Here is a 16064-nt window from a genome sequence, read left to right as displayed (position 1 = left end):
TTTTTGGGGGGAAGCTTCTTTTCATATTTCCTGTTTTCCATCATGGAAATATAAGAACTACTGTTGACTGAAAATGTCAGCCAAATAGCTTATTAACTTTTATCCAGATTTTATTATTGTTATTTTATATTATTATTTATATATTATTAGTAGTATTATTATTTATCATTATTATTTCTTTAAACAAAAACATGACTCTGGAAACCAAGTTTATGAGGGCAAAGTGTGCCAATCTCCTTCATCGTTCTGATTTTTGAAGCTAGAAACACAATTGTTTCTAACCAAATTTGATTAAGCAATGGAGTTTCTCAAAGACACAAAGTTTCTGTAAGGTTTGTGAAAAAAGAGTTGCTTATTTCTCAAAAGAAAGACACAGATTTGTACTATACCAACGGAATTAATTTGAGTAGGGCTACATTCAGAATCAATTTCTCTGCAGTAACTGCATAGCTGAAGTTCTTTTGTTAGATGAAATGCTTTCTGGGGAAATTAAATTAAAACAATTAAAAGAACACCCTAGGAACCTCCTCTGGCACATTTTATAGAAGGTGCAGAAATATCATCTTCACTTAGGCTGGATTTTACTCTATACTGCTGGACCCACTTTCAAGCACTCTCCAAGATAATGAAAGAAAAATATATTTTTATCTTTATACCAGAGCATGAAACACCATTGCATTTGTATTAAATCCTACAGTCACTGAGGAAGGGAGACTTTTGAAGAAGCATAAGTGATGCTTAAAAACATCTTTCCAGAGGCAAAGCTGGAGAAACCACAAAGGAACTTGCTTGAAAATGAACCTCCTGAATGATGGAGCCCAGGATGACCATAAAGACCAGCTATATTGGGCTTATGTGGCAATACTTTGGTAGCAAATGGCATCTGCAACCATACTCCAGAAGCTGCCTGATGTTAGAGAAGATCCAGTTCTTAATGACTCCAAAAGGCCCAGAGCCAAGCCAAGGACTTAACACTGGTTTTGTCTCTGTGATAGCATATTTAAGAAAGGGAAATAACTCGTGCCACAGCAAATGGCAGAGGAATGAGAAAATGTATGAAAGAAAAAACTCAGCAGACACCTTATCCAATGTGTAAAAAAGCAGGTAAGGAGGGAGGCTAAGCAAGGACCTGCTGGTCAAAGTTTTCAGGTCTCAGCTGAATTATTATGCTCCCTCTACCGTCCAGAAGGTTGAACCTTCCTTGACTGGCAACTCTGTCTTGAATAGCTCTACAAAATGACTGACCCTTCCTAGGGGCCACAAAACAAATAAACACAAAATCAAACAAAACAGCAACAGTAACAATAGTGTTTTAAATCTTAGTGCAGTCTCATGTCAGTGACACAAAGAATACATTCCACCTGTAAGTGAAGGGGAATTAAGCCCTGTTTAGAAGTTCATTATTTTTTTTTCTGTCTAGGATCTGATTCTTGTAAATCAAGATATTTCCCTGCTCTCTACAGATCTTAACTTTCCCTCTCTCTGATACATAAAGAAAGCTGGTATAATTGAATCATAAGGTTTAACATTTCTAAATTACTTTTATTTCCTACATGGTCTTTGAGCAGTATATTCATGCTTCTAATTTCAAATCATCCTCATGGGTAATGGACTCAGGCAACATCCCTTATTCTGTTTTCTCCTCTTCTGTTCATGCTGTTTTCTCAGTTTAATTGTAGCAATTGTCAGGAAGTCATACAAGAACATGAGTTGCACTGAACAGGTACACCGGTGTTTGAAAGTTGCACTTCGGATCTAGGTGTGTGGGCAAATTCCACCTTTAGATATCTCTTACCATAGATCTTCGGACCCAAAGGTAATAAGTTGCTAGTGGTGAAAGTTCAGTCTTTAATAGTTGTTAGCTTGAGTGAGCAAATACTAAAGTCTACACCCTCTATAGATATGGAAAACAAAAGTACATATGCTCAGGCAATACAAGTCAACCGCAAAGATTCCTTACTTCCGTAACGCATGCTGAGTTTAAAATGGATACTTTGAATATTCTTATTCAGGTAAGGAATTAAATTCTGGCTGAAACAGAACTGTGCACAATTAAGTTTTTGGAGTGGCTTGTATGAATATTGAGACAGTCTTTTGCTATTTACAGTCTTCAGGGAATTATTTTGGTCTGGACTTAAGATGGCTCCTTCTTGCCTGGATCAATGGGAATATATTATTGTCTTTTGTGGGTGACATTTTAAAGAATTCGATAAAGATTGTTTAATGTCCTTCTATAATATGAAGATTAAAACAATCTGCTTTCTTAAGAGTTTATAAGGTATAAATCTAATCTATGATTATGGTTTTCATCAGATGCTATCTACTAGCAACCTTTATTAAAGAGACTTGTTGCTGAAATCCTACTTTTTATTTGCTAGGTTGCTCGAAAGAGAAAGTTTTCCAAAACTCTTATGGTGGTTGGGGGTTGGGCTGAGGGCTGTAACTCACTGATTTGGAAATATATTTCCATTTATGAAAGCAAAATTGCCTTTTGTGTCAGAAATAGAGACTTGTTATACCTACTTGTCTAGTAGGTATATAAAAATATGATTTATTATATATACCACAACATAGATCATCTTTGTTAATGAAATATAACTGAGGTATAAATTTATTCTGTAAATAATCAATACAGAGGATACAGATTTGTATATTCATGTATGTATAAGCAATAAATCTTTGCTAATTTTTCCAGATACTGGTACAAATCAGTGAAACATTTTCTCTTTCTCTTTCCTTCTTTTTTCTTTTTTTTTCTTTTTTTCTGTTTTCTTTCTTTCTTTCTTTCTTTCTTTCTTTCTTTCTTTCTTTCTTCTTTCTTTCTTTCTTATTTTTAATAAAATCTGATGTATGAACCTTTAGCTTTATTTGGAGCAGTGTAAATCAGAAATAAGTAAAAGTAAGACACAAAAAGCTCAGTAGTTTAGGCACAGTTTTTAATATTTTTATTCTTCCTTCCTACAGTCTAGATCTCAGTAAAACTAACTTTGCATTCCAGCAAACAGTTGGTAGTTCAACAGAAATAGCAATGAGTGAGTGCAGACTACATTGGGCAGTTACAATTCCTAGCTTCCTTTTAAACTCTTTACTGCTTCATATTTTTCTTTTGTTAGGAAAGCAAAAATGCACATGGGTTAGCTTTCACAAAGAAGCGAGCAGTGTGTGTATTCTGCAGTCCTTTCATATGGACAGTAATGTTTCTAGGCACTAAAGAAACCAGTCCCTTCCCATGCACAGTTATGTGAGGCTGAGCTATGAGTAGTCTTGGCTGGACTAAATTATTTTTAGAGCTCATAGGGAAAGCTCTGGTCAGGGGAAGGTACTTACATTTTATACTATACATATATATATGTGTATATATATATATATATATATAAACAGTGGGTGAGATTCCTAGATTTGCATGTCAGTGTATCATCTCTGACTTTCTCTACAGCAACCCAATAGGTCACTTTGTCTTACCTATGTATTTCTAAGTGTCTGTATATAGTTAGCTCATAGAGAAAGGAGGTCAGTTCTACTCATAGCTGGTTTTACTGAATGTATGGGCCTGGAATAATCATTTAAATGCTAATTCATTAGGAATTTCCCAAGTTGAATGCTTGCAATTCTTGATTTCAAATGGCACACACGTCTGCTAAATTTAAAAATAATTAAGTATTTTATTCACAAAAGAAAAAAACATGATTTTGTTGTTGTTGTTGTCATCTTCTGGCATTTTTAAGCATTATTTCTAAAAACCCTAGCTCCTTCCTCCATCAGGAAATTAACAACAACAGTTTTCACCAAGCAGGATCAAGTAGAGAAACAATATATGGAATTTCAGTGCAGAACAGGTGTCTTTTAGTGGGACTTAAAAATGAAGTTGCTTTTTTCATGACTTCTGCCTGCCTCATGGTGTCACTTGTCTGAAGTTAGATACATCTTGTCGGGTTTATATTTAATCTCTCATCATCTAGAAAATATGTTGGCATCCAGACTAGAGGTTTCCTGAACACACAGTGTCTAAGGAACCCTTGGAGGTCAGGCCTGTGAAATGCACTTAAGATCCAATATAATGTCCTCCTAAGTCTCAGAAATATCACTCTTCCTCTGCTAGCAAGTAAAAGTCTTGGAAACATAAATTAATTGATCATTTTGCATTTAAAACAGCTTATTCATTCACTGTCTTAGTTTCATTCAAGTTAGAATTCATCCTAAACACCTTTAAGGATTTGTCCTTCTGTCACTCCATACACAGTGACATAAATATACATATGTAAGTAAACATATGGCACTGGTTCTTGTGTCGGTCTTCTAATTTTCCATTTTGTGCTTGAAAATATTGCAGGAATCTGGTGAGATTTGCCCCGCAAGTGTTGCTTATTGATGCCTTCCAAACGATGGGTTCCAGGTTTCAGTATGCAATGACTCTTCACATTATTATTTTCCTACAGATAGCTCAGTTGGTCACAGGTAAGTCTGTGTTCTGTTCTAATCCAAATTTGATTTTAAAAAGATAATAATTTCCAGAGCAGTTGAGAGGAGAGGAGAGGAGAGGAGAGGAGAGGAGAGAAGAGAAAAAAGAAAAAAATAATTACAGACTTGTATATGTTTTTTATCAATGAGTTTTTTATTTTGCAATACATTTGTAGCTATACTTTTTATATAGACACACACCATTCCCTCCACTCATTTTCTGAAGCTGAAACCAAAGACTAGCATTATATGAAATCGTAATATACTCCATTCATGCACATTATACAATGTCTAAGCAATATTAAAGACTCATTTAAACCTTCAATATAGGATTAGAATTAGATTTACTGGCCTTACATACCTGTTTCTAAGGGACTTTCCATTCTCTGTTTTGGAGTTGTTGTGTCTTTGTTTGGTTTCACTAGTCCCTGATTTTATAGTGTGAGATTATGGAACTTGCTCCTGAGATAACATCCTGATTGACAGCATTTTCTGATGAACTGTATAGAATAGTTCCTTTTTATTACATTCACAAATCTGATGTTACAGTTTCCTATTGGAAATGCTAATGAGAACAACTGTGACACTCAATATTTACATGTATGTCTTCTTGCAGGCCAATTTAAAATTATACCTCCTGACAATCCTGTCATTGGAGTCATTGGGAAAGGCGTCATCTTGCCCTGTCAGCTGGAAGCTAAGACAACCCCCGAGAGACTTTTTGTTCAGTGGATATTTACTGGAAAATCCCAGAGAATTGATGTGACCACCTATGATGGAAAAAACAAACAAAATCCAATTAGTGAGGATAAGGCATACCAGGGCAGGACAAATTTCTTTCAGACTGAATTTAATAAGGGTAATGTGTCTCTTCACCTGAAAAATGTCATGCTCTCTGATGAAGGGAAATACACCTGCAGTATCTTTCTGGAGAATTGGTATGATGAAGTGGTGGTTGATCTGAATGTGGCAGGTGAGTGGAGTGTCAGATGTTTGCTACTTCTTCCTCAGTCCAGTTTTATAACGTCAGTAAGGACTGTGGGGTATGAACAGGTTGGATTCATTTCATCTACCCTTAGCCTAGCTTTTTTGCCAGAAGAATTTGAATGGTAACATATATTGTTTTAATGTCTTACACCTCAGCTTTAAAATGTTAAAGGTAGCAGAGATGAATCTTGCAATAAAGCAAGCCTGTTTTTTGCAGAGGTGAAGTAACTGAAGCCTGACTGTGACTGCATTTGTTACTACAACCCTTTTCTCTTGTTCTAGCCCTCATTTTCTCTCATCTCATTTTTTTCTCCAGTACTCCAGTCTTTATCTGTTGATGACGTCATCCAACTTTGTCTTAGCAACAAATTTCCAGCCAGTGATATTATGCTTCTCTCTCTCTCTTTCTTTTCCTTCCTTCCTTCCTTCCTTCCTTCCTTCCTTCCTTCCTTCCTTCCTTCCTTCCTTCCTTCCTTCCTTCCTTCCTTTTTCTTTTTTTCTTTCCTTCCTTCCTTCCTTGCTTCCTTCCTCCCTTCCTTATTTCCTTATTTCAAGTTGTTCATGGAAATATCAAAAATCAGTCCAAATATCTGTCTTTATCAGGACTGTAAAAGACATGTTGCAAAAGGGTCCCATTCTAATGTAACACAGGAAGAGCTATTTACTAGCAAATTAATGAGAACTAAAATTCCAAATCTGTTGAATTCACACACTAGGCAAGATCTTCCCATCATGCACTGTTTGGTCAGAGAACATTTAATTTCCTGTTTGTTGGAGTTTTCTTGTTTGCTGTTCTATAGCTAAAGGTGATGAGACTTCCATCTTCCTGGATGGTCACGTCGGTCAGGGCATTGGCCTCACCTGCAAGTCACAGGGATGGTTTCCAGAGCCCGAGGTAGTTTGGCTGGACAGTAAAGGAGAGACGCGGAAAGAGAAAGTGATCACCCAAAGAACAAAGACTTCTTCAGGCATTTTTGATGTTGTAACTTCCATGAACCTAGAACCAGGATCTGACAAAGAAGTCTCCTGCAGAATAGTCAATAACCTACTCAACACTGCATGTGAATCCCGAGTCCTGATATCAGGTGAGTGACCACAAGGGTCAATTTCTGTGTGGACCTGTCTGTTGTCCCTCCATTGACCCTGGAGAGATCCTGGACACCCAGCCCAGACATAAATGACAAGTGCTTAGGTGGATAACATAGTAAGAAGTCTATCTTTATGCTTTAGATTACTCGTTATATTCAAGATGCATCATAGCTATAAATATTAATGCAGTCATTAGCAGACACCCAAGCTGTCACTGTGAAAATTTCGAGAGGGAAATATTTTGAAGCACTAATGGGGAAAGCAACGCTCCTACAATGCTGCCAGGATAACCAGCACAGTGACTTGAGACAGCTGGTTCATATTGATAGGAAATACTGAATGTCTTCTCCCATCACCTTTTGTCTCCCTGACACCTCCATGATTACTCTGAGCTTCAGCATGTGCCTCTATCCAGTTTGGATTCCTCATCTGCAAAGTAGGCAATTTTATTTCAAAAGGAAAGAGGAGAGGAATCTTTAGCTTTTTTCCCACCTGAAATACCATTACAGATGGCTCTTCTTTGCTGAAAACTTCATCTATTCTATAGTTAAAATACTGCACCTAGATTGGCTGCTCAACACATTGTTCTTATGAAGAGGTGACTTCTCCAATATGCCTCTATCCATGGCAGTCTGAGTCTGAATGAATATGGCATATGCACTGTAGGATCATAGTTTTATTGCCTTCACATGGACATTAATATTGACTCTGATAGCCTGGAATAGCTGGCAAAGCAGTATATGGATGTTTTGGAATTGAGGGGAGATCTTTAACCTTCATGAGTGACAGGAAGAGGTAATAAAAGATACATTACAGCAAATACAACGGCAGTAGACACATATCTTTGACCACTGGACCTGTCTTAGCTGTTTCACAATCATTAATTGAATGTAACACCTTCTATGCTTTACAGATGTCTTCTTTCCATCCACTTCACCTTGGATGACTGCCTTCATCGTAATTTTATGTTTCAGTATTGCTGTTATTGCTGCTGTGGGTGCTAAACTGAAGGGTAAGTATATTGTCCTGTCCAACTCTTTTTGGAAGTATGCTATATTTTCAATAGACTCATTGTCTTGGGAAAAAAATATTTTTTTTTTCTTGTTTTTCCAGTTAATACTACAAGAAGACAAAAAGCAGGTGAGTAATGAGGAAATTAAATATAAAGCCCCACAAATCTTTTTTAGAAGAAAATGGTATGATAATAATGTGGTCGTGATCAGTATTGAGGCATTTCAGTTTTGGAATGTGCCAAGATGAAGTGGGGTTTTTGGACACTGATCAGCTTTGAGTACTGCCACTGATACTTTATCAGGGAGTTTTGCTTCCTCCACTCACATACAGATCTAATGAATCCAATATAAAGACTTTTTATTGAAATGCCTGCCTACTTGTATGTGGGAGTTCTCCTTGTCTCTAACACAATGAGGTAATAGCAGAGCTTCCTCTGTAAGTGCATGACATTGTTCCCATTCCATTTTTCTTTGGGCATTTCTAAAGTTTTCCGGTAATGAAATACGCCTATGTTAAAATATATTAGTTGTTCTGCAGTACCCATGGGTTCAATGTCCAAATAGCATTTCAGGCTTTTGACTGATATCATTAATCTCCTATTGTTTTGAGATAATGAATGTTTAATTCAATAATTAACGTTTATGTGTGTGTGTGTTGTTTTATTCTCAGAAACAAAGACAAACGAACTTACAACAGGTAAATACTCATTGCAAACTATCAGGACATCTTGGAAACATAAAATCACATACACTGCTCTAGGGTATTTTGATATTTCCAGATGTGAATCTCAGAAGTAGTATTCCTTATCTACATAATGGATTTAATGAAAATCGGCCATATTGTCCCTTATAATTAGATGTTATTGACCCCTCCATAGGTAGCTTGAAGCAGAATTAATCACTCAGGGTAGTACTTTAATTCTTGAAAGATGGTGAAGGGGCTGATGCACTGTGGACTAGTATGATTGCATAAATAACTCAAGGTATAACCTTATTTATTCTGTAAATGTAATGAAAATGCCATTGTTCTATAAGAGGTTTATGATCCAGTTTTTCATATGTGGTTTAATCTGCTTATAATTCCCAAAATTACGAGAGATGTTGTTGTGTTTCTTCGCTTGTTAGTTTTCCATATAATAAACCTTGAACTGTTTACTGCTAAATTGCATCCTATGGATTTAAATCAGATCTTCTAGTCCAGACAGTCTAGCCTGAATAAACAAGTAACAATTCCTGTTGCGATTTCTGCAAATGTCCATGTCATCAGCACATATTTCTTGTCTAAACCAAAGAATGATAACACAAATCAAGTAGGCCCCAGACATATTCTAGAGGATCTCAGTTTTCTCATTTTGGCCTTTCAATTTGCTAGTAAGATTCAATTTACTGAAGTCTCTAAAATAATAGAAGTCTCTGTGTCTTCCTTTGTTCTCTTTGGGATCAGGTACAAGGAACAGGAACATTTGGAGAGAAATCAGATTCAAACTACCTGAGAAAGCTATTGCTGGGGAGACTTGATGGGGAGAGGAGGGGTGTGGATTTCCTACTTGGACTATAATGGACATGTAAAGTAACTAGACGAGATTGAGACATTCATCTGGTAAATACCTAAAAGAGGCCAGAGGAATGTAATTTCATCTCTTTAACTGGCTGTGAAGTCTCCTCAGAATTTGTGTGTTAAGTTACCTCGTTTTCATTTGACTTCATAATTCTCCATGCAACTTAACCTTCTTTACTTCACTAAATAGATTAGGTTGATTATAGCTGTTCCTATGTTAAAATGTTATGGAAGAAAAAGTATTCAAGAAAAAAAAAATAATTTCACTTTTAAAATATGATACTGGAATAGACACAGAAATGACCATACATAATTTCTTTCAGAAAAAAGCAGTTTGGAGGAACAATTAGGTAAGAACCTGGTTGTCATGTTCCTTTTAGTACTTCTCGTATGCATGCTACTTAAATCCCCAATAAAGCAAATTAGATGTACAATATTTTGATATGAATTATTTCTGGTTGTTTCTGTTCCCTTTAAGAAAAGTTATTGTGGCTCGATTTCATGTTAGATTATAAATTCAAAGATTCAAAGCATCCATAAGATCCATTTCCCATGAACATGTTGAAATCAGTAATTGAGTGCAATGACAAAATTTTAAAGCTTCTCTGATAATTTTTAACTTCTAAATTAAACCAACTGTCCAGCCCAGTAATGGTTTTGTTTCTGTTTTTGTTCTTTTTACCCCCATTGGTCAACTTAGAGGCGCAGAAGAACACATTCAAAGGAGGTAAATAAAACACGGCAATAAAGACAATTTTTTATCAAAACTTACAAGTGGATATATACATGAGAATGAAAATAAACTACTTAATTAGAAAACATGACAGCTTATTTCTAGTTAAATGGTTATTCTATTTCATTTTTAGTCACTGCTAAAAATACTATACAGCAATGTTTTTATTTCTAAGAGTCTTGTGATGTTTTTCTGCCTCTGTCTAATATTTTTGCCTGGAGTCTTACTGTCTCTACTGGGATTTCTTGACCAGTTCTTATAGCTCTTGTTCTTTCTCACTTTCTGGTCAAATCATTAAAACATCTGTAACTAGCATCACAAAGACAAAATGAATGCATTGGTCTCCAGAGAAACACTGACTTGAAAGTTTAACTACCTATAAAATAAGTTCTAAGGAAAATGCTGTTTACATTTTTTCTTTTTTTTCCCCCCCTTTTTTTTTCTGCATTACTTACTGACCCTCCACCAAGATACTTGGACAGTGAGAAATCCCCTTGCGATTTCATTTCACTTATTAAAGCTATTCTTTTGCAGCAACCTCTGAGAACATAAAGCAACTCGGTAAGAAAACATCTTGTATAAATATTATATTCTTGTGAACCTTACAAAAAATAAAGAAAGTGTTCAGATCGGTCTGATTATGTCATCCCTGGGGGTGAGGGGAATGCCAATACCTCATCACAGTGCAGTTATATTTCCCCCTCCAAGACAGATGTAACAAGGCATGCTGTAAAACCTACCCGAAATGTGAATAATCCTCCTTGCCAGAAGCTTTTATACCCAAAGTTACAATAAATTTACAGACACCTATAACATTTTATGAGTTGTTTCATTACAAATCATGTCTACCCAAACCATGGAACTGACAGCAAAGAAGGAATTAATTTCCTCCATGCAACCCCAGGGGCTGACTTAATATTCTCTAAAGTGCTTGCTAAATGCATGAAAATTGAGACTGTAGAGGCCCAGTTTCTGTCCTTCACCTTGCAACCAAGTCCCAAAAATTCAAACTGCAGAAATACAAAATAGGATTAATATTGACTTGTGCTGTAGCTTTTCTTCTATGCTGTGGGTATGTCTAACATGGAAAAACTGAACCAGAAGGGAGAAAACCGTCACAAAATTAGTGTCAATAACTAGAACATCTTTTCCTTTCAGATCGACTAAAAGATGACTTGGGTAAGTGGTTTAAAATTTTTATTTTATTGCAATATATACTGCTGCTTTAGGTAGAATAAAGTCAACCCTGGGACAGTATCACGGTGATAACAATATAAGCATAAGGCAGAAATAATATAGGCTGAAAAGTATCTAACTGCCCTACAGAATCATAAAGTGCTATTGTCTCTTTCCTTTCTGCAGACTTCTGGGAAGCCCGGAGCCGTGCAGGTAAGCTGACAGAAAAAAAGGGTGTGAGCTGCACATGGGTCAGGGAAAACCCAAACAGGAGTGCAGACCGGGAGAAGAACTCATTGAGAGCAGCCTTTTGGAGAAGGACTTTGGGATTCTGCTGGACTAAAGGCTCAACATGAGCCAGCAGTGCACACTTGCAGCCCAGAAGGCAAATTTATCCTGGGCTGCATCAAAAGAGGAGTGTTTATCCAACACTGTGACATGCTGTCACCTGCGTGGGATAAAAGGAAATGAGGCTAGGATGGGGCAGTTGGGAAGACAGAGAAAAGGAGTTGCTGAGAAGTGTCAAAGTAAAAGGTTGCATGTGGACACCATTCCAGAGAGGATGGATGGCCACATGGTAAAGAGAAAGCAAGAAATTTATTGTGAAGTGAGTGAGGAGACAGAGTCAACTGGATTTACACCCCTAGAGAGTACATGGCTATGAGAGCTTGAAAGGTGCCTGTTGGTTCCTCAGTGACTGCTGCATGCCCTGTTTGGGGGGATGTTTCAATTCTTTGTTGAATCACACCAGGACTGCTCAGACCCTCAAAGGCTTCAACCCATAGTCCCCTGCAGAGACAGGTCCCTGAGTGGCTCTGCTCATTGGATTCTTCTTGTTTTCTCCTCCAGTTTTCATTGCTGTGAATCCTGACTGCCGAGTCCTAGAGCTCCCAGTGCCGGGGGCTCCAAAAGTTGAGGACACCTCATCTGAGCCTGCTGGCCTGAACAGTCCCTCCACAGTCCCTGTCCTGGTGGGGAAGGAAGGGTTTGCATCTGGGAAACACTACTGGGAGGTGGAGGTGGGCCAGCAGCAGGACTGGGTGCTGGGGGTCGTGACGGAGAAAGAGGGGCAAGAGGAGGAAGGGACAAATGCTGGTGAGGACTTCTGGGCTCTGCACAGATCCCAGGGAGAGTTATTCTCTAGCAAGGAAAACAGCAAGATTGAGAAGAATATGGGTTGCACCGTGATTGGTGTGCTTCTGGACTTGGAGGAAGCACAAGTCAAATTTTATGCAGCAGAGCAGATGAATGTCATAGTGAAAATCCCTATAAGCCTTGGAAAGGAACATGCAGAAATGTTTTACCCATTTCTGTCCAAAGACAAAGGGACAGTCAAACCTGTTTGCCATCAGCAAAAAATTCCTGTTCCATTAAAGGCTCTATAAATTGGACTCTCAGATTTAATGGATTAGGGAAAGACAGTTCAGTTGAAGGTATAAGGGAAAATTTAAGAACTAATATTTCAGTAATGTAAACTTAAAAGAGAAGAAAATTCTGTTTAAAACAGGAAAAAAAATCAAGAAAGGAAAAAAGAAACGAGTAGTATAAACAAGATTGGGATCATATTCAGAAAACTCTGGGTAGCTATTTGAGCTCCCTTTACAGGCCATGAAAGTCTTATGAGTACAGCAACAGATTCAGTTGACTGAAGAGAGTAGCAATTTAGGTGGTGCTATATAGTCTGTCTTTCCTACAGTTTGCTCTAGAAGGATTTGCATCATTTTTTTAATTTATATTTTTGTCGTAACTGTCAGCTGGAAGCATCTCAAACAGCACCACTTAAATTACTAGGCAACATGACTTGTGCTCCCTGTTCTGCATTTAAGTTCAATGTCATCTGTAATGTTAGGCAAGTGAAATTTCACCTTCTTTATAACAAGAAAATAAATAAATCTTCCTTGGAGAAAGGTACCTTTTTGAAAACTTTTATTTTAAACGTTAAGCGCATTAGAAGATCTATGGTAAGATAAACAAAACAAAAACAAATACATCAGCATCCCAAAAAGTACCTGCTGTACAAACAGAACAAAGAGGAGTCTTCCACAAGTTTACAGGACAAATCTGCTGTTATCTCAACCGTTCCAGACCCAACTATCCCATGGTAAGAGAACCCCAGACCCTGCAGCCAACAACAGCTCCACAGCCCATTGTTGACTTCTACTCCCAGTGCTTCACCTCCTCACACCCCTTGCCCTCCCCACCAGGATGAAGTACAACACCGCCTGCAGCCTTGATAAATGCCCTAAATCTCTGATATCACTTTGGACTTGGTGCAGGAATCCCCTGGCAGCATCATTTGTGCAGACATTGAAGAAAAGAGGAGTGACCTGGTCAGAAGAGGGTAAAGAAGGGAGCAGTGTTGGGACACAGAGCAGGAGGGCTTTGCAGGGACGATGCTACTCCTGAGATACAGCTAAAAACCGCGCGTGCTGCGGTGTGTGAGGGGACAGAAATAACAACAGGGGCTCAACAAATGCAGCAGACGTAACAGGGGCTGAGGCTGGGCCCCCGTTGATGAGAGCTTCTGCTGTGGGCAAGGCTCAGGCGGCCACAGAAAGCCCACAGGACAGGTCCCAGCTGCACTGCAAGCCTCTGTCCCACCGTCCCCAGCTCAGAGCAAAGCAGACACCTGAAGCAGACGGTGCTCCCCAAAAGCAGCGCCCCAAAAGATGCTGGGGCAGGCGCCATGGGCAAGGCTGTCTCCTTCTGGCCCTGCCGTCCTGCTGCTGGCGCTCTGTGAGTTGGGGCATTGCTGGGCGTGGGGGCTGAGGGCTGGAGGGCTGCTGCTGGGGGCAGGACAGGCCCGTGGTGGGCACAGGGGAGGATGGGGACAGCGTGTGCAGGGCAGGCGTGCAGCACTGCAGGGCAGAGTTGTTTTGGGGAAAGCAGGAGGAGGATTGCTTCCTCCAGCTATGACACAGATCTTGTATTCGGCCCATTTCTGCAGCACTAAAATGTTGTCTGGAGTCTTAGAGTGAGACTTTCAGAATGCTGGATACTTTAGGAAGCTATAGTACTTAAAGTGGAACAGAAAACACATCCAGAGCAAATTGGAATGGTTGCCAGGGGTGGAGATGAAGTAGTTTCTGGATGGAGACATGCTGGTGGGAAGGCTCCTGCTCAGCCAGGATCTAGCAGTGGGGATATGGGCAGCTAGGTGGGGGTGAGCCAGGTCACTGCCCCTCTAAGCAAAGCCATCTCTACCCCATGCTGCAGGTGCTGTCTTGACCACCCAGGACATCTGCAACTCCCCAGGTGATGGTGAGAGTGGGGATGGGTGGCAGAATGGAGATGTGTCTGGGCTGGAGATGGGAAGTGAGAGGGGGTTTGTTCTCCATGTCTGAAGCCCTGGACAAGAGACTTTTCACCATTTGGGATCCAGGTCACTTTGCATCTCCACTGTCACTAAAGCTGCATAGGGAATTTCTGCACTGTCTCCCCAGGTGACCTCCCGGCTCCAGCCTTCTTCCTGAACACCTCCAGAGCTCAAGAGGGGGAATTGGTTTCGCTTCGCTGCACCATTGATGGCCCTTCCGTGCCTTCCCGAATTGTATTCTGCAAGGACAGGATGGAGGCACACAGCCTGAAAGGGCAACTAGGAAAGCTGATCTACACCATCATTCTAGACGTCACCCAGGGGACTGAGGGGGTGTACACGTGTGGGTACCAGCTCAAAGATGACAGCAACCGAGTAAGGAGCTCTGCCCTCAGTGCTGGCCGCATCCTGGATGTCCCCGGTGAGACTCAGCCCCGGGCTGGAGGGGTCAGAAGGGACGAAGGCACTTGCCACCACATGGCTGTGCTGAGGCTGGAGCTGTGTGCTGCAGCAGGCAGGGCATGGCTCTGGGCTGGTTCCCCCAAGGGAGTGTTCCCTCTCCTCCAAGGTGGCCCCTAGGGAGAGAGCAGCTCTCAAGGGTCCCCCTGTCCCTGCAGCACCACCTCTTCTGAGACATGGTGCTGTGCAGGGCCCATGCACAGAGAGCAAGGGCTGGGGATGTGGATGGCTGCTGGGCTGAGCCAGGGATGCTCCGAGGTCTGCCCTGTACATTGATGTGCCTATGGCAGGGGAAGTGGGATGATTGTCATTAGCTGGGCAACTACCTATTTCTGAAGAATGAGGCTATATTTATGGCTCTTAAATGAGGTCTGAAGCCGTAGTGTGATGACCGGGAGGTGTTGGAGTGCTTGGGGATCCAGGGACCTCTACCTGAAACAGCAGAAAAAAGAAAAAAAAAATTGGCTTGGAATGCCCCAGGGAGGAGACCAGAGACCAGTGCTGGTTTGAGACACGGTGCTTGCAAACTGCCTGCCCGGCATGGACCAACAGAGGGGACATGGGCTTGGGGGCTTGCCAGGTCTTGATCCCTGTAAGCAAAACCCTCTCTGCTCCAAGGTGTAGGTGCTGGCAAGACCACCCAGGATATACGCAGCTCCCCAGGTGAGGACAAGCATGCAGGTGTGCCGGCTGCACGGGCACGTCCTGCCCCCTGCCTCTCCCCATCACACCCCGCTGCCCTCACACCCTCTCTCCCCCAGCTCCCCATGCCCGGCTCCCGCACGCCCTCCCCACAGGCACGGCGCTGGCAGTGGCGGCCGTCGGCCTCGTCCTCCTGGCTGCAGGCAGCTGGTTTGCCATCAGGAAAGGTGAGGGAGTGGGGGAAGGCGGGGGGAAAGGCTGAGGCCGTGGGGGTCCTGCCCTGCTGCGGGGCTGGTGCAGGGGGAAAGGCGGTGGGGGGGTCCTGGGGGTGCGCAGCTGGGGCAGACGGTGCGTGGGGGCGATGGCTGTGGGCAGCCCAGCTGGGGAGGCTGCTGAGGGAGCTGGGGAGCTTCAGCCTTCGTCCCCCAGCCCCGAGACGGGAGCCAGGGCTGGGCAGCAACTTGGCCTGCGCACCTCAGCCACTGTTCTTCTTGCAGGTGCCTGCAGAGGGAGATGCCCAAGGTGAGCACCAAGGGCTCCTGGCTGGGGGGTTTGCAGGAGGGAGTCGGGGGCATGGCGGGGCCCTGGGGTGCTCCTTGGCCAGGGGCATTCCCTGTGCTGAAGGCAAGGAAG

General features: G+C 41.3%; 1 protein-coding gene across 1 annotated transcript; it reads left to right on the top strand.

Annotated features, from left to right (window-relative positions):
- The first annotated feature begins 1115 nt into the window (after window positions 1–1115).
- Window positions 1116–13205, top strand: LOC308184435 (butyrophilin subfamily 3 member A3-like). Its single transcript, XM_080571530.1, has 14 exons — window positions 1116–1816; window positions 1901–2012; window positions 4331–4455; window positions 5075–5431; window positions 6246–6530; window positions 7448–7546; window positions 7648–7674; window positions 8218–8244; window positions 9429–9455; window positions 9806–9832; window positions 10373–10399; window positions 10997–11017; window positions 11201–11227; window positions 11864–13205. Exons 3-14 carry the CDS (start codon window positions 4383–4385, stop codon window positions 12397–12399), a joined length of 1533 nt encoding a protein of 510 aa, XP_080427656.1. The 5' UTR covers window positions 1116–1816; window positions 1901–2012; window positions 4331–4382; the 3' UTR covers window positions 12400–13205.
- Window positions 13206–16064: the final 2859 nt, after the last annotated feature.

The sequence above is a fragment of the Anser brachyrhynchus genome (genome assembly GCF_964034855.1).
Source record: "Anser brachyrhynchus genome assembly, chromosome: 33".
NCBI classification, from domain to species: Eukaryota; Metazoa; Chordata; class Aves; order Anseriformes; family Anatidae; genus Anser; species Anser brachyrhynchus.
The sequence above is the reverse complement of the archived record's forward strand: the minus strand, read 5'-3'. Positions and strand labels throughout refer to the sequence as shown.